The sequence below is a fragment of the Kogia breviceps genome, chromosome 10 (assembly GCF_026419965.1).
Source record: "Kogia breviceps isolate mKogBre1 chromosome 10, mKogBre1 haplotype 1, whole genome shotgun sequence".
NCBI lineage: Eukaryota > Metazoa > Chordata > Mammalia > Artiodactyla > Physeteridae > Kogia > Kogia breviceps.
This window is the reverse complement of record NC_081319.1, coordinates 88,200,242-88,225,827: the sequence shown is the minus strand read 5'-3', so window position 1 is coordinate 88,225,827 and position 25,586 is coordinate 88,200,242. Positions and strand designations below refer to the sequence as shown.

Below are 25,586 nucleotides of genomic sequence, written 5' to 3'. Positions count from 1 at the left end.
TATGTAATAGAATGGGAGGGAATTATTTGCTTAGGCAGTACAGTGTGATGGTGATGAGATAGGGCCTTTGTAGGACAATGCTGCTTGTAACAAAGATATGACTTTTAAAGTTAAAATAGAGCTGGCAATATTAAGAAAACTACCTGACAAAGGTGTATGGAATTGTTTTTCTTTCTACCCCACGCCCTCTTTTCCTAATACAGGTGGCTTTGTTATAAAATAGACATCATGAGTCTACCATTTAGAGCTTCTCTGGAAATAGAGACACAAGCTGAGAAGTAAACATGCAGGTATATTAAGGAATGAGTGGGGAGACACAGGCTTGAGAGCCACAAGGCCTTGGGTTTCATTTGGGTCCCTGTTCTGCTACCTTCTGTTGGGGTGACCTTGGGCAAGTTACTAAGTTTCTTTGCCTGTTTCCTTACTTATAAAATTATCCATAAAAATGGGAATAATAATGCCTACCATATAGGGTTGCCGTGAAGATCAGATGAGTATATAGGTAACATGCTGAAAAGAGACTGGTATACAGTAAGTGTTTAATGAATGTTAACTATTATCATTCAAAAGAAATGTTCCCTTTCTAAAAGATGCACCTTAGACTTCTATTGAGTAACTATATTCCTTATTGAATTTAAAAATAAAAACTTTACACTCAGATATACAGTAATATACCTATTATAACAATTTAGATTTGTGTACGAAGCCAACACAGGGTAGGACTTTTGAAGTGAAGGTGGGTCTCCTTGTGCAGTTAAATGAGATACAATTTTGAGGTCCAGAAACTTTTGAGATAAAGCAGACAATTTCAGATCACTTCTGCACAGTCTAATATGTCCCTCTCATCATAGTGCCCTTATAGTGAATGGAAGAGAGGATGGAGAAAGTGAGAAGTAGAGGTGGAGGTGCTCAGGACAGGGGAAAGCCAAGGGGAAAGGAAGAAAGGTCCCTGTCACCTGGTGGTCTTATCCTTTTAAGCCCTGGTGAACACAACTGGCCGGCTCTGGGCGGGCCTAGAAGCAAGCCCGGAATCAGGAGGGAATTTTTCCCACTCTAAATGGGAACTTGCAAAGAGCACAGAACAGTGAGTTGGGGAGAAGGGCAGGGGACATGGTGAATTTCCTAGGCCCTGGGCACTTTTGCCTTGGTTGGGGTGGGGTGGAGGGTCCCTTCCTTCATAAAGATAAACAAATTTTTTAAAAATCACATTTTAGGGCTTCCCTGGTGGCGCAGTGGTTGAGAGTCCGCCTGCTGATGCAGGGGACACGGGATCGTGCCCCGGCCCGGGAAGATCCCACATGCCGCGGAGCGGCTGGGCCCGTGAGCCATGGCCGCTGAGCCTGTGCTCCGCAACGGGAGAGGCCACAACAGTGAGAGGCCCGCGTACCGCAAACAAAAATAAGTAAATAAGTAAATCACATTTTACATCTGCATTGGTATAAAGGTTAATATATTAATACTGAACGTAAAAGCTTATTTTTTAATTCTGATTTTATAAGAAGATCAACATTTTTGTGTTCCCCTAAAAGTCCTATGGGCCCTAGGCAGAGTGGGCACCGTTTGAAATAGAACCTTGAAAAAAATAAGCACAGTAATTTTGGATCGAGAGGGGCAGCCACTGCGGACTTCACTTTTCTAGGACTTAGTCTTTGCTCAGCAGAATGGATTTCCCCAACCCTTAGAAATCAACTATCAGTAGAGCTCCCTCTGCAGGCAGTAGATGGAAGTACACCAGCTCCCCAGTCCCGAATGTGATACCCAACCAGCTATGGTCTCCATCAGGACTGCCTCTCACCTCCCCATTCCTTCAGTAGAATACAGAACCAAAAAGTGAACCCACTCACACAAAAACTCTATTTAATTAAGTGCTATTCCCATTTCTGCCAAATGTGACTGACTCAAGACTAAGTGACAGTGACTCAGCAAAAACCAAAGTCAAAATATAAAGTACCGCCTCGGCCTTTTGCAAATAAAAATCTAGAAAGGGTGAAGAGCCCACAGGCTCTGCAAAAGCCAGCAAAAGACTCTCCACTCAGGAGAGATACAGAAGGGGAGTTTTTTGAGACTAGTGATCCAATCAACGCCTAGAGTTAGGCTTCATTTGAACCCACAAATTCCGAGTATAGGGCTGCTATTTTTATTTTTATCCTCATTGAAGTTGAGGCTTCCTTGCTACTTCCAGGGTTTTAGGCCAAGTCTAATTGTGATTATACCCTGGTTGATTGATTTTGACAAAATGGTCCCACTGACAAGTAGGTGTCCTAACTTTAGTCTTACTAGCTGTTTGAACCAGGGCAGCTAGCATGGCTTTGAACACTGCTGAATTTAACGTACTGAGTAATGCTGTACTAAGCATTATACGTTAAATCACAACAAACCTATGGGGTAGGTATTGTTCCATTCTACAAAGGAGAGGAAGGAGGTTAAATAACTTGTAGAAGGTCACACAGCTTGCCAACAACAGATTCTGAGCTTAGATCCAAGTCTGTTCGCCTCCAAAGGCGCTTATATCATGGGCACCCCTGCTTGCTCCCAGTTAATGGAGAGAACACTTAGACACACACCCAGAAAAGCATCCAGGCAGCAGAACGGTGGGCCACGAAACCCTCGCTCCAAATCCTAAGTGCACAGGAGCTATGGCAATAAAGAATCGTGATCATGTCCTTAGAAGCTGGGGCAGACACCAGCATATCCACGGGCCAAGCACAAATTCCGGTGGCGGGGGAATGCCGGTTGGGGGAGTGGTGGGGAGAGGCAGCGGTTCTCTTGCAACGGTTGAGGGGCTAAGAAAAAGTTAGACAAACGAGAGGGACAAAGGTGACGGCACAGCGGTCCTCAGGTGCCTCTCCCAGCGACCCTTCCCAGGTCGCGCAGGAAGCCAAGCCGCCCGGCGCTCAGGGTTAAGGTCCGGAGTGCGCGGAGATGCAGAGCGAAGAGCGCGGGGAGAGGGCGCTGCTCCGCGTCTCGGCCGCCATCAGCCCGCGTCCGCCGCCTCCCGGCGCGTCCCCGCCGCCACCGCCTGGATCCCTGCACTCGGGTGCGCACGCTTGCTTGCCTGCTTCCTGCCGCCGCCACCGCCACCTGGGCCATGGCGACCTGTTTTCGGCTGCGGAGCTGCCTGGCCCTGCACCTCCCGCGGACTCCTCCCAGCCGGGTCCTCCGCCCCCGCGCCGACTACCCGGTGGCCCGGATTCGCGGCTACGCCAGGGGCCCGGCGGGCCTTTCCCCGGCCCTGCTGCGCACCGACGGCTTCGTGGGCGGCAGCTGGCTCTCGGCCGCCGCCACCTTCCCGGTGCACGACCCGGCCAGCGGCGCCGAGCTGGGCTTGGTGGCCGACTGCGGGGTACCCGAGGCCCGCGCCGCCGTGCGTGCCGCCTACGAGGCTTTCTGCAGCTGGAGGGGGGTCTCGGCCAAGGTGAGTGCGCGCGGGTCCAGGGGGCGATCGGGCTTTGCCTTCTAGTGAAACTAGCTGTCACCTTCCCCTCCCCAATGCTCCGGGATACACCACGAGGAAAGTCATGGTAACAAGAAAAGAGCCGGTCAACAAATCCGTTCGGAGCGTCGGCTTTGTGCCTAGCCCTGTGCCGGCGCTAGGGAGCGCAGCCCCGGCCTCAAGCCTCATAACATATCCAGTAGGTGAAGCAGAACACCAACATGCAATTACAAGCGAGCAGGCCGGTGCGTGCGTGCGTCTGTGTATGTGTGTTGGCGGTGGAGGGCGGGAAGGGTCAGGGAAGGAAGGTGAGAGCACGAGTGACTTCAGAGCATCTGAAGCACCTCTCCGGCTGCTTCAGTGGTCCACGAGGAGTCTGGTAGTGAGTGCCCCGGGCTCGAGTCACGAACTCGGCAGTGGAGAGAACTGGGGAAAAGGATCGGGCAGGGGAAGGGACCAGTCTCCAGGTTTGAGGCCTGATGAGAGAGCTCCATCTACTAACTGACCCAGAGAATAATGGAGAATTGGGGGTGCGGGATGGGGGCTGTTAGAGCATTTATTATGTGACACCTGGAGTCAGCCCAGTGAAGTGACTGTCCACCCTGTCCTTCAGCATCCTCCCTCTGAAGGAAGATACAAATCCAGCAGTCAGGTCCAAGTACCTGAGGCAGTCGTAGCTTTCATTCATCCATTAGATATTGTCTGAGCAACTGCTATGCCACTCACTGTGGGAGGTGCTTGCGATACAGCAATCAACAAAAGAAAGATTCCCGCCCTCTTGGAGTTCACTTGGGGGTGAGGGGTGGGAGGGGAGTTCTAACCTGTAAACAAAACATAGCTAAACACATATACGTTCCTCCCCCTGAACTTGTCAGTGTCCTAGTCTCGTGAGGACACTAGTTATATTGGCTGAGGATCCACCCTAATGAGCTCATTTAACCTTAATAACCTCTTTTAAGACCCTATCTCCAAATGCAGTCACACTCTGAGGTACTGGGGGGGTTACATGAATTGGGGCGGGGAGATGCGAAGACCAAAGGAGGCAAGGGAATTCAGCTGGAGCAAAAATCCTGAGTCAGGGGCGTGCCCGATACAGGTGTAGATCAGCAAGGAGGCCCGTGTGCTGGGGGGGCTAACATGGGGGGAGAGTCTTAGGAGGAGGGTGCTGGATCCAGTGGGCTATGTACGTACGGAGCTATTTTAAGGACTAAGTGGGGTTTTACTGCGAGTGAGGCGGGGCTCCATTTCAAGGGGTTTCAGTCTATTCACAGCGCTGAGAATAGACTGAAGGGCGGAGGGCGGGCAAGGGTGGAAGCCCAGAGGGCTAGGAGGCTGTGGCAGTGATTCATGTGGGAGACGCTGATGGGCCTGCACTAGGGTGGGAGCCGTTCAGGCGGTGAGGAGTGTTCGGATAAAGGATATATTTTGAAGGTAGAGGCAACTGGATTCCCTGACAGATTATTACAGATGAGCTGTGAGAGAAAGACAGGACGGAATGACGACCCCAGGGCTTTTGGCCAGAGCCACTGGAAGGAAGGAGTAACTACCCAGAGACGGGAAGGGGGTGAGAGGTGCAGCATTGGGACAAGACATCGAGGCTCAGCTTTGGACACATCGAGTCTGAGATGCTGTTAGTCACCAAATGAGGGTGTTAAGTAGGATGTTGTCTACGTGAGTCAGGAGAGGGAGGCCTCAACTAGAGACAACACGCATATGCGCTTACAGCTGTGGGAATAGCGAGCTTACAGTAAGGGTGGGCATCGGGGCTGAGCCCTGGGCCCTCTGCCGTTGTTGTGGGGCCCCACCAGCGCCCGCAGCCTCAAGCCTGCCGTGCAGGGGTGTTACACGTGCCCTGGAGCCCTTCCAGGTGCAGTCAGGTGGTCTTCCCTGGAGCTTTTTTTTGTTTGTTTGTTTTTTGTTTTTGTGGTACGCGGGCCTCTCACTGCTGCGGCCCCTCCCGTCGCAGAGCGCAGGCTCCGGACGCACAGGCTCAGCGGCCATGGCTCACGGGCCCAGCCGCTCCGCGGCATGTGGGATCCTCCCAGACCGGGGCACGAACCCGTATCCCCTGCATCGGCAGGCGGACTCCCAACCACTGCGCCACCAGGGAAGCCCCTGGAGCTTCTTGAAAGGACCTTGGAGCATCTTACTAAGGAAGTGGTGGGATCGGCTTTCTGCTGGGTCCACCTCTGCAGCTTGGACGGTGGGGCGCAAATGCAGCTTGTAAAGGCAGCTTTCTTGCGCCGAGGCCTCTGCTGCTCTCCCCGCTGCCCCCTAGCTATTTTCTGCTTCCCTCTCTAGGCCCACTCGCAGCCCGCCATTCCCGGGGTCTGGCTCATGTATTATTTCTGCCACGGTGCCCGTTGGACCACACAGCCTTCCATCACTCTCCCCTGAACCCGTACCGTGGCCCGTACCCTCGTCTCGCCCTTCCCCTCGACATCTTTTGCATTACTTCACGTCTTTCTTTTCACGCGTTTTATGACCTCCTTTCTCCACCTTGTGAACTCCTGGAGGGAGTTCAGGGAAAGATGGCTACTGACGCGTTTCCCGACCGCCTTATAAGCTAATACATTACTTTCTCGTGGCCTGCTGTAACGAATCACCCCAAACTCAGGGACTTAACAAAACGCAACAACACAAACTTCTTCTTACAGTTCTGGAGGTCAGAAGTCCAAAACGGGTTTGCAGGGCTGCACTCCTTCAGGAACTCTAGGGCTTTCCTGGGCTTTTGCAGCTTCTAGAAGCCGTCCGCGGTCTGTGGCCCCAGAGCACTCCCACCTCTACTTCTGTATCACATCTACTCTGCCTCTTATAGTCATCCTTGTGGTTGCACCGGGCCCACCTGGGTAATTCAGGCTCATCTCCTTACCGCAAGGTCCTTAACTCACTCACGTCGGCAGGATGCCTTTTGCCTTGTAAAGTAATATGTTCACAGGTTCCAGGGATTAGGATGAGGACCTCTCTGAGGGCCGTTATTGCGCCTTCCACAGCTGAGTACTGTTCTTGGTGCCTCACGTGCGTTTTGTTTAGTCCTTTCAAGGGCCCTGTGAGGTAGATAGTCGAGCCATGTTGTGCATGAAGAAACTGGCTTATGGAGGCTCCTGGTTCTGTAACTTCACTCTTGCTCAAGTGGAGGGTCTGGGATTTGAGCCCCACGTTACTCCATCCACCGCCAGCCTCCCCAGCCCCCTGTCTGAGTCTTGCACACGTACTCAGCTCCTTACAAAGGCTGGAGTAGTTTCCTGGGGCTGGCGTCACAGAGTACCACAAACTTGGTGGTTTAAACCACAGAAACGTGTCATCTCAGTCCCGGAGGCAACAAGCCTGAAATCAAGGTGTCGGCAGGGTTGGTTCCTTCTGAGGGCTCTGGGGGAAGGAACGGTTCCAGGTCTCTCTCCTTGGCTTATAGATGGCCATCTTCTCCCTGTGTCTCTCTGTGTCATCTTCCCTCTGTGCATGCTTCTGTCTTGTCCAAATGTCCCCTTTTTATAAGGACATCAGTCCTAGTGGGTGAGGGCCCATCCCGATGACCTTAAGTTGATGACCTCTGTCAAGACCCCATCTCCAAACAAGGCCCATCCTGACGACCTCGTCTTAACTTGATGACCTGTGTCAAGACCCCATCTCCCCATCTCTGAGGTGCTGGGAATTGGGACTCCAACACACCTTTTCTGGGCAGGCGCAACTAACCCATAACACGGGCTGTGTACACTGAGGGCAATTGGTGGCCTCTGCTGGTTTCTGTGTTCAGACCGCACCTTGGGTTTTCTGCCAGCAAGCAGAATCTGCTTTTTATTCTTACCATTCTCATGCTGTTCCATGTTCTGCCCTCATTCTCTCTCAGACTATGTGTGGTGCTCTATTCCTTGCAGGCCATTTACTCATATTTCATTTTTTTTCTCTAGGCCGGGCCTCCTAGATTTGAGTCTGTCCTTTCTTACCCAGAATAAGTCACAGCACACAGGCCCACAGTCATCAGATTCTTAACCAGTATTGCAGAGTGAGGGTGAACTTTCTGTAGTAATACTGTTTTAAGAGCTGTCAGTGCCTGTTTTCTGGGGGTTTGAGATTCAGAAGACTTCATCTCAACAACACCCTTGAGAGCTCAGATAACGAAGCTTATTAGCTTATCCAAAATAGGGAAGGGCAAGAACCCAGAGAAAGATGGTTAGTGGTGTTTACAGTCTCAGGCTCCCTGCTCCTGAGTGGAATGAGAAAATAATTGAAATCTTAACACCTGCTGGATGGATTAGGGTGACAGAATGACAAACCGGGTTTGCTCGTTGCTGTGGGCAACCTTTCAGGCAGGTAGGAATAAACCAAAGATTCTCCTTTGCTTCGGATACACCTGTTCGGATGCAGGAAGCCAGAGCTCGGGGGCACATCTTCCTTCGGGGCACCTCTGTGTGGCCTGGTTGACCTGGATTCTCTGGGCCCTCTTTTTTTTTTTTCAACTACTCACTCCTTTATAGTTTAATAAATGTTTCCCTTCTTGGCTTTTTATTTTAATAAATTTAAAAGCTACAGAGACATGCAAAGAACATAATAAGAACCTATAGTCCCAATTCTCACAATTAACATATGTTGATATTTTCCTGTATTTGTTTTCAGTAGTTGGTTTTTTTTTTGCGGTACGCGGGGCTCTCACTGTTGTGGCCTCTCCCGTTGCGGAGCGGACGCGCAGGCTCAGCGGCCATGGCTCACGGGCCCAGCCGCTCCGCGGCACGTGGGATCTTCCCGGACCGGGACATGAGCCCGTGTCCCCTGCATCGGCAGGAGGACCAGGGAAGCCCCAAGGCCCTCTTTTTTTTAATGGTTTTATATGAGTTCCTCTAAAAAAATTTTTTTAAGAAACCATTTCTTCCATAATATACTTAATAATCCAATTTATTCATTCATCCTTTTATCTTTGGAAATTTTTAAAAATTGTGATAAAATGTACATAACATAAAATTTACCGTTTTAGCCATTTGCAAGCGTACCGTTCAGTGGCATCAAGTACATCCACGGTGTTGTGCCTGGGCCCTCCTCCTAAGTGTGCAAAACCCCTTCAGATGCCTTACACACCCTGCAACCTCCACCCCAGTCTGTGGGACAAATTTAACTAGCCAGTGAGTCGTTAAAATAAAGAACTATACTTGAGGACACTGTGTTGAGTGAAATAAGCCAGTCACGGGACAAAGGCTGTATGATTCTACCTATATAAGGTACCTAGAGTAGTCAAATTCATAGAGGCAGAAAGTAGAATCGTGGTTGTCAGAGGCTGCGGGGAGTGGAGAGTTATTGTTTAACAGGTACAGACCTCCGTTCTGCAAGATGAAAAGCATGCTGCAGAGGGACGGTGGTGACTGTTGCACGACACTGTGAATGTGCTTAATGCCACTGAACTGCACACTTAAAAATGATTAAGATGGCAGATTGTATGTTATGTGTATTTCACTGCAATTAAACATAACTTTTTTTCCCACTGCGGAGCACAGGCTCCGGACGCGCAGGCTCAGCGGCCATGGCTCACGGGCCCAGCCGTTCCGCGGAATGTGGGATCTTCCCGGACTGGGGCACAAACCCGCGTCCCCTGCATCGGCAGGCGGATTCTCAACCACTGCGCCACCAGGGAAGCCCAAACATAACTTTTTTTTAAGTAAGGAACTATACCTTAGTGTGGTGAAATTCAACTTATTCATATTTACCGTAAATAATAACAGCTGTTCCACAGAACTTTTTTCTCCCTTACAATTTATGACTCCGCACACCTTGTTAGATGCAACTTGAAATTGGATCTTTGTTATCACTTATCAAAGAAAGATCTGTACACCTGACACAAATATAATGTATGTCAATTACACCTCAATTTAAAAAAAAAGGAAAAGTCAATGTATGTCTCCCCCAAAATGAGACCACACAGCAAATATTTTAGGAGACTGAAGATTATTTAATAGTCTCTCTTACACTTGGCATTTTACTATTTATTTTTAAATTCTTTTTCAGGAGAGGAGTTCTTTACTTCGGAAATGGTACGACTTAATGATACAAAATAAGGATGACCTTGCCAAGATAATCACAGCTGAAAGTGTAAGTTCAGGACGCTAACTTAACTACCTGAAGAAGTTGTCCAGGAGTTCTTAGACTAAAGCATGGGGAAGCCTCTAACTTTAGTGCTGTAGCTAACGAAAACGTGAATTCCTTGCCAATGATCAGATATCAGCTAATTCTTATTTGGGGCACAAAATGAGGCACGCCTATTTTAATAATATGCAAGAAATAGATTTTGAGTGGAACTATGTGAATACTGCTTTTCCACCATTCCAGGTTTTTAGCATGTGACTGCTTTGACTTTTCATGTTGTTTTTGTACATTTTCAAAGGTACCAGTTTTTTGGTTGCTCTAATAAATTACTTTCCACCGCTCACAACATTTAGAAGATATTAGAAGGAAAAAAAATTGAAGAGGTAGTTCTACGTGACTCCTCCTAATTATAAACACATTGAGAATGCAAATGACGATTGTGGCTCAGGGTGGTCTTGAAACCGTTAGGTGTCATTTGGGCGGGGAGGGGGGCGCTCCAAGGAGCCTGGTCCTTTATGTCTCAGTGCAGAAACAATTCAACGAGAGGCAAAATGATAGATAAGAAGTGATTGAGGACTTCCCTGGTGGTGCAGTGGTTAAGAATCCGCCTGCCAATGCAGGGACAGGGGTTCGAGCCCTGGTCCGGGAAGATCCCAGATGCCGCAGAGCAACTAACCCCGTGTGCCACAACTACTGAGCCTGCGCTCTAGAGCCCGCGCACCACAACTACTGAAGCCCGTGCGCCTAGAACCTGTGCTCTGCAACAAGAGACGCCACCGCACTGAGAAGCCCATGCACCGCAACAAAGAGTAGCCCCCACTCGCCTCAACTAGAGAAAGCCCGTGTGTAGCAGCGAAGACCCAACACAACCATAAATAAATAAATAAATTTATTTTTTTTAAGTAATATATTAGAATAGGTTGCTTGTGAGGCTTACAAGTGGGCAGGCAAGCATCGCACTGGCCCAAGTACTTAGTGGGTTACATTTTTATAATCAGAGGAAGAGAGGGGAGGGGGAGAAGACCTTGTTTGTCTTTCTTGAGTAGGTAGCATGTTTCCGTCATCGGCCCCGCCTCCACTTTGGGTTTTTTTTGTCCCTACAGGGTCAGGCCAGGACTGTCATGGCACTTCGGAAAAATTATTTCAGGTCTCACTACAATGAGGGTCTTTCACTTTGAAATGTCCTTTCCATAAATGATTTTTTGTGTGCACAGAGCATGTGCTGGGAGTCATTAACCTGATGACACCACTGGGCAGGTTGTAGGTCTCATGCCACCATTGTTTTATTGTATCGGGGCACGTCTCATGCTTCTGTTGTATGATTTTGTTCCTCATCAAGTTTGCTTGATTTTGTTGTTAAGCAAGCCAATCTGGCTTTGATGCTAAGCGACTTGTTCGGCTTTAGGCGTCAAGCAAGCCCACATTGTTTCAGGATTTTCCCATTACTTCCTTGAGTGATCATTAACCTTACTGTGGTCTCCCAAAGCCCCCTAAAGTCCCTCTCTATCTACAGTCCCCTAATGGGGTTTCTAAGCTATTTGATTATCCTACTCAATTCCTATCAGCCTGGCAGGCTTCCTTCCATCACCATTTGTGATTCTGCTTTCTACGACTCACACTGAGGTTAGCGTTTACTTAAAATATATTCACAACCTAAAAGTTGAGAGTTTTGTTTTATTCCGCGGGAATTTTTAGGACCTCAAGCCCGGGAGGCAGCATCTCAAGTAACCCTGAGAGAACTGCTCTGAGGAGGTGAAGCGCAGAGCCAGGTTATACAGAAGCTTTGCAACAAAGAGCAGGTAGTCTGAACGTCAAAAGATTATTGTAAAGAAAACCAGATCCCAAGTCAAGGAATTTAGCGCTTTTCTTTGTATGGGAGGATGCAAGAGTCTGGGCTCACTGAAATCATTCCTTTGATACGCACCTCAGCCTTCTGCGGCCAGTATCCTGTATTTTCACATCCTTAGTTCACTCAGGGCTCACCAGCGCACATTGGAGGGCTGCAAATCGCCGATGACTGTGACATCCTTTGTTTACTGATGTGGCAGGAAATATTCCAATTCTCATTAGAAATTTCTCTACTACCCTGTGTGTTTTGTAACGGGAGACTTTTCTGCTCTGCTTGCATCCTTGAAGAATTTAGAAACTCAGAATCACGCTTTCGTTATTAGAAGGTGATGAGTTTGTCCTTTTCTGATTTAATTTAGGGAAAGCCACTAAAGGAGGCACAGGGAGAAATTCTCTATTCTGCAAATTTCCTGGAGTGGTTTTCAGAGGAAGCCCGCCGCGTTTACGGAGACATTATCTACACCCCAGCAAAAGAAAAACGGGCCCTGGTCCTCAAGCAGCCCCTCGGTGTGGCCGCAGTCATCACCCCAGTATGTGGCAGGATCTGCGAGATCCTCGGGGAGGAGGTTGAGTGGGGTTTGAGCAGGTGTGCTTATCCTGTTAGCTCTGTCACCTGTTCTTGGCTTCCTGATGCCATTGCTGCATGTGGAGGTGTGTTTCCTAGTCCTCTGTGATAGGTGTGAGAGGTGTGGTGGTGGCCAGGGGGCGTTTCTAATGCCTGCAGAAGGGGGATGACCCACTGGAGGACCCAGGGGCTCCTCTGACTTAGCATAAAGGCTTCTTCTTGGCATTGCCTAGTACATCTAAAAAGATCATCTGGTATTTATCATTTTTTAAAAAGACAAGATTTGAGAATTTTTAAATGTGCTATAGTTTTGAGAAAATTTTATGCTTAATTTAATGCTTATCATCAACAGCAAAGTATTTATGTATCTACCAGCAGGCACTGGGCCAGGTTCTGAAAGTAAAAAGGCTAAAAGATAAGATACTGTGTCTGCCTGGATAGGGCTGCAGTATACTTGTGGGGCAGCCAGCTTTCTCTACATGAACTGCCTTTCTTGGGTCCACCTTCTAGATCCCATATTAACTTCTCTACAATGTCTGCCAGCTGGTCTCAAGACTGCTTATCTTTCCCTGCTCACCACCGTTGCAGAGAACTGCCTAGACTTGACCAGGTTTGACTCAGAGCTGACTCTCCATTAGCTGTGTGACCTTGAGCAAATTACTTATCTGCTCTGTCTCACACTTTGTCCAAACCTGCAAATGAGGAGAAAAATACCAACCTCATTGGGTTGTGATGAGGATTTAATTAATTATAGTTTAAAAGTGCTTAGAACAGTGCCTGGGACAGAATAAGCACTCTATGAGTTTTTGCTGAAATAAAACATTGTTACTATAGATACACAGATGTGTACAGAGAGTTATCTATAAATACATAGAGAGAGGAAAGTAATATATCATCTACCATTTTCAAAATCACCTTTGCTAATATTTTCCCCCCACAGGGTCAGCAAACTATGGCCCTCAGGCCAAATGCAGCCTGCTGCCTGTGTTTGTAAATAAAGTTTTATTGGGACAGAGGCACGCCTATTCATATACATACTGTACTGTCTGTGGTCTTGAGTCCTCGTGACAGAAACTGCACATCCCACAACGCCTAAAATTTTTACTACTCGGTCTCTTACAGAGAAAGTTGGCTGTCCCCAGTGTAGATGATATTGTACTGTTTTAAACTCTGAAGATGTTTCCTGTCTCTATGAGCCTTTGTCTCCCCAGTCCCTGCAGTCAGCAGGTGCCCGGTGTTCTGAGAGCTCATCTGTGCAAGAGCACCTTTGCCAGGCAGTTGTGCACTGGAACTTGCTGGCTGACTTCCTGACCTGCCTGCCTTTGGACCAGAGGGCAGTCCTTCCTCTCACTTACCTCCTCTCTCTTCTGATCCAGTGGAATTTCCCCAGCGCCATGATCACGAGGAAGGTGGGGGCCGCCCTGGCAGCAGGCTGCACGGTAGTGGTGAAACCTGCCGAGGACACGCCCTTCTCTGCCCTGGCCTTGGCCGCGGTGAGCCTCTGCACAGAGTCCAAAAAAAGGACGTTATCTGGGACAGAAGACTTTCGAAACCTTCTTTGCCTGTGTCTCCTGTTTGATGGTGTTGTGTTTTAATTCACTAGCCATTATTTTTAACCCAGTTGATGTTCTTTTTAGAAAAAATAACAGATGCGGGAGTTTTGTCATCTGTAGGCAATGTATTATTTAGGCTACCCTAAAAATGATATCTAGCCATCATTTTTACTAAGTCATAGTAATGTGACTAAAATGTGGGCATTTCTCAGATTCAGGGCACCTCTTATTTACCGTTCCCTTCTCCAGCTCAATCTGCGTCAGTCAGATCTTGTTCTTCTGTTTAAAACCCTCTAATAGCTTCTCATGTGTCTCAGAGTAAAATTCAGGCTTCCTGCAGTGGCCTTCACTTTTTTAAAAATTGGGAATGTTTGATGAGTTTCGTCTATTCTACACATTCCCCTTCATCCTTTTCTGTCCCTTACAATTTATCTTTTGAAGAAGCAAGACACCTGACCGGTAGAGCTCCCCCTAATCTGGGCTTTGCAGATGGCACACCATGCGCCGTGTTCCTCTGTCTGCTGCACTTTCCACAGACTGGCAGCTGCATCCAGACGCTTCCTTAGACTTGGGTTCGATCCCATTTTGTGTCCTTTTGTCAGGAGGCGAGTAATGTCTGGGTGTCTCTGTTTTCATATTTGCAGCCATTGCTGTGCAATGCTGCGCAGTCTGTTAATTCATCAGGAGTGCAAAAATGGTGATATTTGAATGCTTCCCTTTTTCTTTCATTCATTCACCAGACCACTTCTATACATCAAAGTTACCCAGCATCTCCTGTGTGGTTACCCAGTGGTAAATTCCCATAGGAAAGGCAGTATGTTTGATTCTTTCTTTTTATTTACAGTTCTCCAAATTAATGCATCTATTCCTGTCATCTGCCTAAGGTCCCCAATTAGTTTGTTTGTAGCATTATGTGCTAGTAGATTTTAACGTTATTTGATGAGTTTCAGTTTTCTGTGGTTATTATCCTTGATGAAGCTCAGATTTCCCCCATTTTTGGCCAATGGCAGCCTCTTCCAGTTGGCTTTTATCTTTTAACAGAACTCTAACAGTCGTTGAGACCTTCCTTGCTAGTATGACAAGATATTTTAGACGTATTATGTATATTTCTTGCCTCGGACCTGGGATTAACCATTTTTGCAGAAAGCCCTTATTTCTTCTGGTAGGAAATTATATTTTAAGACTACATTTTGGGCACTAGGGATGGTCATTGCTACTAGTTGGTCATTGCTTCTAGGCCTTTTAGTGTCAGAGCTAGGAAATATATATATATATGTGTGTGTGTGTGTGTGTGTGTGTTCTCTCTCACACACACACACACATACACACACACACTCACACAATAAAATAGTGCTTAAATTCATACAGAAACTTCCAACACATTCATATTAATATCACATTAGCACTATTAAGAATCTTCTTTCAGTTCCAAATATATTCTGTCCCTAAAGTCAGCCTAGTTTTTTTTTTTTTTTTTGCCATTACTTTTTAGATTAAAACATCTATTTATTTCTCTCTCCTGTTTTTCCAGTTTGATCATTTGCTGCCATGTTTGCTGTTTCTCTTTACAGCTTGCAGACCAGGCTGGAATTCCTCCGGGTGTATACAACGTTATTCCCTGCTCTCAAAAGAAGGCCAAGGAAGTAGGGGAAGCACTTTGCACGGATCCCCTAGTGTCTAAAATTTCCTTTACTGGTTCAACAGCCACCGGAAAGGTATGTGACTCAAGTCTCAAAAAAACAAATGGCATTCTACTATCTTGTCTTTATAGAGTATCAAAATACTATTTCACCTCGATCACCATTTGTAGGAAGATTTCTGGCAGAGTGGTAAAAGCTCTGTCCCATAACATAACGTCCAATCATTTTCTGGAGATATTTGGATGCTGTTCCTTATTGTGACATGACCTAGGTTTCTATTTGAGAAAACTGAAAGTTTAGGGGTAGACAAGGTTCCCATTATCTGTTGCACGTGAAGTAGCTGAAAGTTGTCCATAACTTTGGAATTCCCATAACTCTGGAATGCATGTTTCTTTCATAAGCTAGAATTAAAGAAATGGATGTCTTAGAATTGAACAAAAATTGTGTTTAGTATAAAGGTGCTTACAGAAACAGAAAGGTCTTTTTTGTTTGTTTGTTTTCCCCCCTCATATGTTGAAAAGTTCTTTCTCGAAAACTTCATTTGTGTGCCTGTGAGTGCATTTTTACTTATCCTTTTAAATGTTCAAAAGAGGAAAAAAGCAGAGAACAAAAGTTCTTATTTATGGTGTTTATCTCCAGATAGTATACTTTTTTCTGCTGGTATTTATATATACACACACACACTCATGCTAGAGACGTACATAAACATATATCAGATAAAAATAATATAAACCTAATCTGAAAGTTTTGGTGAAACTGGTCATTCTTTGACACCATGAGAAGCAGGAGAGAATAAAGCGATTTTAGTAGCTCCCAACCGTAACCACATTTGTCATGCCATAAACTCACACTTGGGAAGCCCGCCACTCATTCCAGAAGCAGGAATTTTTAGATCCATAAACTGATACCACCCTGATCAATGGATCTTGCAGAGAGAACTTTCTCTCAGAGGGTTTCAAGATATCAATAGTTACAGAAAAAGAGAGAGGCCTGGGAAAAAGGGTTGTAAACCTTTGCCACTGAAGCCAGAGAAATTCTCAGATGCTGGGCAAAGGCCAGCCACTCATTACTCAACCTTGCTTTGCTCAGTGAACTATCCCCATTGGATAGACCCCGAAGGAAAATGTCGACCATGTTCCTGCCAAGTCCAACTGTGCCTCTTAAACTATTTACACAGGACAGTGATTCACTTCAAGTGGTTTAAAGGGAAGAGTGATAGGAATCACGGAATAGCCAAGGGCCTCTTCTGAGCTGATCTTTGCAGAGGATCAGTGGCTGAGCTCCTGACCTTGGCACATAGAATCTTGCTTCTACTGAACCCCATTCGGCCAGCCTGTTCTGGAGATGCTGCCCTGCCCTCACTCCTTCCAGGGGGGACCACTCCTCCCGGGGCCTGCTGCGGGGACAGCAGCCATGCTTTATAGCACATAATACCTCATCTGTTCCCCCACAGAGAATTCAACCGTGAGTGGTCATTTGACCCGAGGAAAACAGATTCATAGGCTGGCCAGTGACCTAGGACGAGTGACCTGGCCATAGAGAGATGAGCTGGGCACTCACGTTCCCTTCCTAGGGCTTTGAAAGCTGAGATCCTGAGAAGGTCAGCAGGAGAAACTGGAGCAGAAAGGATTCCTTAAGACTTAGCAGGACTGAAGGCAGTGCCACAGGGGTCATGAAGGTCAGAGCCAGGTTCAAGCCCTCATCATGGGCACTGAGTAGCAAGAAGACACAGTCCGAGGACACAGGTGGAGGCAACCGACCAAAGAGCGAGCAGAGTCAGAAAAATCAATGGCCTGGCAGAGAGCATTTCTTAAAAATTCAAAAGAAAATAAAGAAATAGGTTTACTCACACCGGTCAGAATGGCCATCATTAAAAAGTCTACAAATAAATGCTGGAGAGGGTATGGAGAAAAGGGAACCGTCCTACACTGCTGGTAGGAGTGTAAACTGGTGCAGCCACTATGGAAAACAGTATGAAGGTTCCTCAAAAAAACTATGATCCAATAGAGTTGCCATATGATCCAACAATCTCACTCCTGGGCATATATCCAGACAAAACTATAATTCGAAAAGATACCATGCACCCCTATGTTCATAGCAGCACTATTTACAATAGCCAAGACATGGAAGTAACCTAAATGTCCATCAACAGATAAATGGATAAAGAAGGTGCGGTACGTATATACAGTGGAATACTACTCAGCCATAAAAAAGAATGAAATAATGCCATTTGCAGCAATATGGTTGGACCTAGAGATCCTCATACTAAGTGAAGTCAGAAAGAGAAAGACAAATACCATATGATATTGCTTATATGTGGAATCTAAAATATGAACTTATCTACGAAACAGAAACAGACCCACAGACATAGAGAAAAGACTTGTGGTTGCCAAGGGTGGGGGGTGAGGGAGGGATGGAGTGGGAGTTTGGGATTAGCAGATGCAAACTATTATGTACAGACTGGATAAACAATAAGGTCCTACTGCATAGCACAGGGAACTATATTCAGTATCCTGTGATAAACCATGATGGAAAAGAATATGAAAAAGTATATACACACATGTACATATATATGTATATATAACTGGATCACTTTGCTGCACAGCAGAAACTAACAACATTGTAAATCAACTCTACATCAATAAAATAAATTTTAAAAAAAGAAACAGGTTTAATCTTAAAACCTGTACTACTTTGTTGAATAGTAACATTTCATTGAGAAGACCGTTTTTACTAGTTCATTGCTGGAATATTAACATCTGGGCATATAGAGAAGTACCAGCACTGAAGCAATTTTCCAGCTTTTCTGAATTTTGACTAAGAGACCTCTCATAAAACCCAGAGCTGTGTATCACAGGGACCAGTCCTGGAGTGACCTTGGGCTTGTGACCACTGTTCGTTTCACTTGAACCATCCAAGTGGGTTCATCGTTCTCGTAGCTGTGACTGGACAAAGACCTACTATAGTGTAATAAAGCAAACATCCCTGGGCAGCTTTCCTAGGCCATAAGAATCTCTTCCTGGATATTTAAAGCCTAATAGTTATATGTATCAAAAAGCCTTACAGTTGTGCATTGAGCTAGTGATTACACTTTTTTTTGTTGTCGTTACAGTGATTCTACTTCTACACATTTATACTGAGGGAATAATTGCAGTGTTGTTTTAATAGCAAGGAATTGGAAGCAATTTAAATTTCCAACAGATGGGGGCTGAAGAAATAAATGAATGAATAGCTCTGCAGTGGAATACTAGGCAAGCAGCTAAAGGATGTTCTAGAAACACACGCTGATATGGGTGTGTTTAAGGTGTTGTGAGCATGTTATGATGTTCCAGATATATGACTAATTGGGAAGATAAAGCAGGTTATAAAGCTGTGTAACTCTACCATCCTGTTTTCTTAAAAAAAAAAAAAAAAGGCACATGTCCCTGGTGTGTGTGGCCAAATTCTGGATGGATATATCTTAAGATTTTATCAGTGGTAAGCTATGGGTTATGGGGTTATGGGTGATTTTATTAGCATGTCTCTATAATATGATAGTTGTATCATAATTTTTAATGTTTACCATAACAAATTTATAATTTTTTAATAGGTCATACATTGACATGGTTCAAAAATCGGGACAATATAAACATGTTTATATTCAGAAGTTTCACCCTCACCCCTGTCCCTGATTTCCTCCCTTTTATAAGTAATTTTTAGTTTCTTTATCTTCCTCGTGTCTCTTTACCAAATACAAGCAAATATGAATACATATAGATTCGTATTTTCCCCTTTTCTTATGCAAACTGTCATCTCGTATACATGACTGTGCACCTGGCTTTTTCCACTACTGGGTAATTTTTTGAAACAAAGGCTTACCGGTCCGTGTAGTTGATTCGGTGCTCACAGCATGCTCTCATGTGCTCCCAGGTCCTGTTGCATCATGCGGCAAACTCTGTGAAAAGGGTGTCCATGGAGCTGGGCGGCCATGCCCCATTCATCGTGTTCGACAGTGCCAACGTTGACCAGGCTGTCGCCGGGGCCATGGCATCGAAATTTAGGAACTCTGGACAGGTGAGTCCCAGGGCATTTTTCTGGGTTGTGTGTTTTACATATCCTACCCGCTTCCTCACCTCCTGGGAGGACACTCCCCTTTCTTTGTCCACGTCCTCTTTCATCAGGTTATTTAGTAAGTGCCCCCTCTTTGCCTGGGACTCTGCTAGGCTCAGAGGGTCCAAAGAGAAATAAGGTATCATCCCTGCCTTCAAGGCATTTCCTGAACAGCAGATGCCTTTTAACCAAATCGTTCTCTCTTCTCATCTTTCATCTCCTCTTTGAATCTGGTTATTTTCATAGTTTTACCTCACTGGGCTTTTCTCTGCTGCACAGGTTTAAACATCTCCTCAGACACAAAATAGCCTGAACACCTAGGGTCTGAGGCCCACAGTCTTTTTTTTTGGTGGTATGAGGGCCTCTCACTGTTGTGGCCTCTCCCGTGGCGGAGCACAGGCTCCGGACCCACAGGCTCAGCGGCCATGGCTCACGGGCCCAGCCGCTCTGCAGCATGTGGGATCCTCCCGGACCGGGGCACGAACCCGTGTCCCCTGCATCGGCAGGCGGACCTTCAACCACTGCGCCACCAGGGAAGCCCAGGCCCCCAGTATTAAGGAAAAGAAGGGGGGAAAATGTTGAGATGGAGCCTTGAAAAACTCAAAACCCTGCTGCCTGGATCTCATTCTTCCCGAGATGGAGGGGGCATGACAGGCACCCACTACAGGGCTACACACACTACAGTGGCCCAAGGAGGGTCCACGTTGTCCTTAGGAGAGTGGTGGCCTGAGCTCACACCTTGTAGGGAATCCTGGAGCATTAGATCTAGCAGGGACCTTCCCAGTTATCTGACACAAACCTTGCATTTTACAGCTGAAGACATGAAACTCTAGAAAGACTAATTGACTTGAAGTCATACATCCTTGGGTTCAGGATCTGGGACTGTGAACCTAGGGCCCAGTCTCCCAACTTCTATCCAAGCTGTTGCCAGGATCCTGGCTTCTTATACAATATTCTTAAGCACTTTGTCTTGGAGTACCATCACTAAGCAGTTTTAAATGCATTCCAGAAATGGAATGGTAACTCCTGAAAGGTTATCTGGGGGGAAAAAAGGTGAAATGTTGTACAGTATTCCATATTAAATAGTTTTCATCCTTGTTTTGGCCTTTGGTAATTAATTTTTCTCCTTTCACATAACCTAATAAGCTTGGCTGTTTCAGAAACAGGTATGTTTCCTTTTAGAAACACAAAATGGCAAGGTGTGTAACCTTCAGAGTTACACTTATAAAGCTACAACTTCGGGGTGTACTGCTTTAAGCCAATAAAAATGCATAGGATACAAAATTATCTATAGGCTTGTTTCTATTAGAAAAATACACGATTAAGAAAAAAGCAAAAAAAAAAAAAAAAAAAAGCCAAGAAGAAAACGTATCAAGGGTAACTACATTTCCTGTAATGTGTTTATATTACATAATTTTTAAATACTAGGTCTAATTAGAAAAAATACTAAGCAAAGGGCTTTTCAATAATTTTGGCTGACACGGAAGAATGGTCTTGCGTCCATTTTCAAAATCTCGGATTCCACCAAGCATTTGAAAGGTTTAATAAGTGGATGTTAGTTAGCCTTTGAATCCCTTTCCTTCTAGCTCTGCTGTCACTGCAGCATCACTGTCTCAGGGAGTTACAGTTTCTTGTGTTGGTTTTATTCTTTCCAATAGGAGCCATTCAAAAAAACCTGGGTTAGGTGGCTTTTTGTTTTTTTGTGCACAGATATTTTTCCTCGCTTACCTGTTTAACCACAGAGATGTGGCGGCTGTAGCGGGGCTTGGAGAAGTACATGCACTCAGCACGTTTGTCTTTAGGGCCAAGCCCACGTGGGGAGGAACACAGCAGCTAGAACACAGGACAGGAATCACCTGGGAAAGTACATTCACATTCAGAGGTAGCAGCAGTCACACGGTTATTGGTTGGGTCAATAGCTTCCAACAAACTGTCAGCGTGAGTTTGTTTCTTTTTGTCTAGACTTGTGTTTGCTCAAACCGTTTCTTGGTGCAAAGGGGTATCCACGATTCCTTTGTGAAAAAATTTGCCGAGGCAATTAAAACAAACCTGCATGTGGGTAATGGATTTGAGGAGAGAACTACTCAAGGCCCGTTAATTAATGAGAAAGCTGTAGAAAAGGTAAGTTCGTTTTATTGTCTGTTCAATGTCATGGTTTCAGTATCAGAAGATTAACTAGCAAAACCACTCTGGTAACGTACCCAGCAAGGTGGTTTTGGAAACAATGGAGAAATCGGGAAAACAACTGATTTTCTGCCAATTTGTATAAACTGAGTGGCACCACGTGGTTATAAGCTTTTCCACCTCCGTCATTTCACTGAGTGTCCACGAGATCTGTCACTTCTGTTCTCCTACTGCCCTCCCTAAATTTTCTTTGACAGTGGTGATAATTCTTTCTCCTGCTGCCTTAGGAATTAAGATCCTGAAATACAAAGTTCTTTAATTTTTGGAACACCTAAAGGAAAGGAAAGAGGCTTTGTTTTTGAGATCGTTTATGTTTCAGCTGAACTGCTGGCTGAAAACATGGAAAACAAAACGCCCTTGCAGAAGAATCCTTGGCGAAAACATCCTGGCAGGAGATGTAGAGCCACAGAAATCATGTTTAAGATTTAGAGATGGCTAGAAAGGGAAACTCCTTAAGCAAGGATTTGTTTGTTCAAATAATGTCACTATCTTGACTACTAGCGAGGTGAGTTTTCTCTTCTTGTGCTACTGTTTAAAAAAAATAATCCTCTTTCGAGTTACTTACAAGGAGGTTTCTTATAATACCAAACATCCAGTATGCTCCCTAGGTTAAGTCCTTACTTGGTAGAAAGGATTTCAATAGAATTTTAGTAGAAAATGGAGGCTGGAGGTTGTATGTGGGGGAAAAAAGGGGGCACAGCCAGCCTCCTGGGTCACCTGAGGAACCAAAATCAAGTTAGAGCCAGGTCAGCATCCAGGTGGGAAGCACAGCCCTATCGCTGTTCATCGGCCCCCTGAGGACCAAGCCCCGGCATGGCTGCCCTGACCCAGTAGGCAGTCTGCTTGGCTGAAGATCATGTCTGGTGCCTTCCCCAGTAGACACCAAGGAAGGACTGGGGTTTTACAGAACTCTGATAACATTTCTAGTTATTGCCTTGGGATTCTCTACCTCTAGATAAAGAACATACATTAAAGTTTACATGGGTACCACCTGCATTTTTGAGATGGCTTTGGACCCTGGGCACTCAGCCAGTGAAGAAAATTTGACTCTGTACCAGCTGTGGTTCAAGTCCCAGAGGGCTCGTTCTTAACCCACCCAGTACCTTTAACAACTACAGATGCCTCGGTCCTACTTGAGGAGATTGGGAGTGAATTTGTCTGGAGTAGGGCCCAGGCATTTAGTGCCCTAGTCATTGCTAGTTTGCAGACTGGGAAACCTGTCTGGAGATTTTGTTGTTATTCTTGCCAAAGTGATTGTATAGACATTGCTCTCTAGAGGACGCTGTCTCCTAGGACCTCAAGCAACTACAGTTGAAGGGTTTTTTTTGTTTTTGTTTTTTTTTCCTCTGGGAGTTTAGCAGAAAACATCTTGTCTGAAAACAATCCATTGTGCTGGCTTTAGTGTACATACAGTCACAGGGTAAATACCTGGGGGGAAGAAGTGCACATCACTTTTAATGTGACAGGAGGAGGACAGAGCATATTCTATTTGAGGTCAGATAGAATGGGGCCTTGTTAAGTATGTTAAAGAGAGGTATTTTTAGAGATATAAATCATAGAAAGTAAGCTAATGGGGACCTGTTGCAGACAGTGGCCTATTAGAGCATTAGAAGGGGTGAGGATTTCAAAAGGGTGAATCTCGATGGCAGACTGTGCCCACGCCTACATTTATCTCTTCTGAAATCCTACAGCATATTCCGCTGAGAGTGGGAGGCAGGGGAGACTCCAGTGGACCATGGATTGTGATGAGCTTCTGGAAGGCAGCAGGGATCGTGCTAACAGAAAAGTCAAAGCAGATGAGACAGGCCCAGGGGAAGCCTGCAGAGGAAATGGGTGTCATTTCTAGGATGGAGCTTTTCTAGAAATGGCTGGGGTAGAGGGTAGCAGTGGGAGGAGGGGAGAAATAGTGCTAATTGGTTCTACTTCTGCACAGTTTTCTGGGTCATTTCCCTCCACCCACCACCAATACAGACAACGTAACAGAGGCATTTGCTCTGGGCAGGAAAATGCCTCTGAAGAAATAGAGCAGCCAGCCTAGGGGGGAGTAGAGCTTGAAGAGTGAGGGTAGGCACGCCAAAGAGGAGCTCCCCTGCCTTTGCCCTTTGCTTGGTGGGGCCACCCCTAAAGTGAAGCCTTCCGAGTGATATAAACCCAAGCTTGCCGTTGTCCCTCTCGTTCGGGGAAGAGACTGGAAACAGCAGAGGTCACCCATGTCACCCACTGAAATTAACCAACCCCATCCTTCATTAGAAAGATGAACAACCAAGAATCATGACAGCCCTAGAGGAAAACCCATAGCACATCAGAGGGTCAAGAAGAACAAACAGAACAGTTGACCCTCAAGGAAGTAGATGACTCTGTGAACAGACAGCAGTTTTTCTAGGAATCTCATAGTATTGTCCTCCAAGAGTTCTGAGAAGATAGTACAAAAGAGAAGCAGGTTCTATGAAAAACGAAGCAACGAGAACAAGAAAGAACGTTTTTATTTATCTATGTGGCTGTGCCATGCAGCTTGTGGGATCTCAATTCTCTGACCAGGGATTGAACCCGGGCCACAGCAGTGAAGGCCTGGAATCCTAACCACTAGGCCACCAGGGAACTCCTAGAAAGAATGTTTTTAGAAATTGAAAACATGGTGGTCAAAATCTTTTTAAAACTCAGTAATGAAGATGGAAGACAAAATCGAGGAGAGCTCTTAGAATTTAAAGCAAAAGACAAAGAGATGAAAAATATGGCAGGAATGCACAAAGAAATTGATCTGAGGTGAGGGGTGTATCCATTTTAGTAATAGGAACTCTAGAAAGAAACACGTGAGATGGAAGAAACAGGATTATCAAATACTAGAGGAAAACTTAGCGCTAGGGGAATATAACGATTCTTAGAAATTGAAAGACTGCGTCAATTGCCAAGAAGAATAATAAAAAGAAAAACCCAGATATGTTTCATTAAAATTTTAGAATGTCAGGAACATACCAGAATATTCAAGAAGCTTCCAGAGGCGGGAAAAGCTACCACAAACCCACAAAGGAGTGAGGACTTTTTTTTTTTTTTTTTGGCTACACTGCTGGCACGTGGGATCTAAGTTCCCTGATCCGGGATCAAACCTGCACTCAACGTTCTGAAGGAAAATTACTTTGGGTCCAAATTCCATCACCAACCAATGCAAGGTAAAACACCAGACATGCAGTGTCAGAAAACTCTGAAGGTAAACCATTTTCAGTGCACCTTTTTTGAAACAACTACTCGAGCAGAATGTATTAGAACAAAATGAAAGTGAAATCCAGGGAGAACAACATGGGATGCAGGAGCCTGGAACTAACCCAGGAAGGAGATGAGAACAAATCCCAGGAAGACAGCTGAGCATCAGGCCTGCAAAGACATGGGCATATGTATATTAGACCGTTAGACAAACTGTAAGAGCAAACAGCCAGAAAAATCACAGAGCTGGGAGGAGACAGCATGGTACACACCATGTGCCCTCTTGCCTCTGTACCTCTGTGTATTTGGTTCTTTCTACCCAGAAGGGACCAGGGTACATTAACCTATTGGAAAAAGAAAGAAACCCAGTTACAGTTTTCTGAAGTTTAAACGTTTCCCAAGTATCCTCGACCACCTTTCCCAAGGGCTCTTCTTCTTCTCTTCACACAGGTAGAGAAACATGTGAGTGATGCCATTTCCAAAGGGGCCACCGTTGTGACAGGCGGGAAGCGACATCAAGTTGGAAAAAATTTCTTCGAGCCCACCCTGCTCAGCGACGTCACCCGAGACATGCTCTGCTCTCAGGAAGAGACTTTCGGGCCTGTGGCACCCGTTATCAAGTAAGGTCATCCAGCGGTCGGAAGACAGGAGAAAGGATAGGAAAGGAAAAGGAAACCCGGAGAGAAATCCAGTTCATGTGTCGTTTGAGGCCTGGGTGGGGCATGGGCTGAAGTAGAGAGCAGGGTTGTATCAGTGGAAGCACTAAGTTCAATGTAACATTTAAAAAACGTTGTTTCTATTATTGCCTCTTTAGACCACAAAATTTACCAAATTCTCTACTTTGCTCTCTTGCTTTCTGCTGAACTCATTTTTCTTTGTAATGAAGTACATACTTTAAGAGTTCTTTCAAGGGTGTCTGTGGGAAATGAACTCTGTGTTCTTATGTGACCTTTTATCTCACAGTCACAAGTAAATAATAATTTACCTGCATAAAATTCAGCTTCAAC

The 25,586-nt window shown here is 45.7% G+C and overlaps 1 protein-coding gene across 8 annotated transcripts in view; it reads left to right on the top strand.

Annotated features, from left to right (window-relative positions):
- The first annotated feature begins 2,932 nt into the window (after window positions 1–2,932).
- Window positions 2,933–25,586, top strand: part of ALDH5A1 (aldehyde dehydrogenase 5 family member A1) — a 43,983-nt gene continuing 21,329 nt past the window's right edge. For 6 of the 8 annotated variants that reach the window (XM_067006662.1, XM_067006663.1, XM_067006664.1 and 3 more), the window contains exons 1-8: window positions 2,938–3,415; window positions 9,425–9,508; window positions 11,710–11,880; window positions 13,292–13,408; window positions 15,040–15,183; window positions 19,018–19,161; window positions 21,160–21,318; window positions 25,030–25,199. In XM_067006662.1, the coding sequence (XP_066862763.1) occupies window positions 3,089–3,415; window positions 9,425–9,508; window positions 11,710–11,880; window positions 13,292–13,408; window positions 15,040–15,183; window positions 19,018–19,161; window positions 21,160–21,318; window positions 25,030–25,199 (1,316 nt within the window). In that variant the 5' untranslated portion in view covers window positions 2,938–3,088. Of the gene's footprint in view, window positions 3,416–9,424; window positions 9,509–11,709; window positions 11,881–13,291; window positions 13,409–15,039; window positions 15,184–19,017; window positions 19,162–21,159; window positions 21,319–25,029; window positions 25,200–25,586 lie in introns of all 8 variants that reach the window. The other 2 variants (XM_059077581.2, XM_059077582.2) reach the window with 2 other exon arrangements.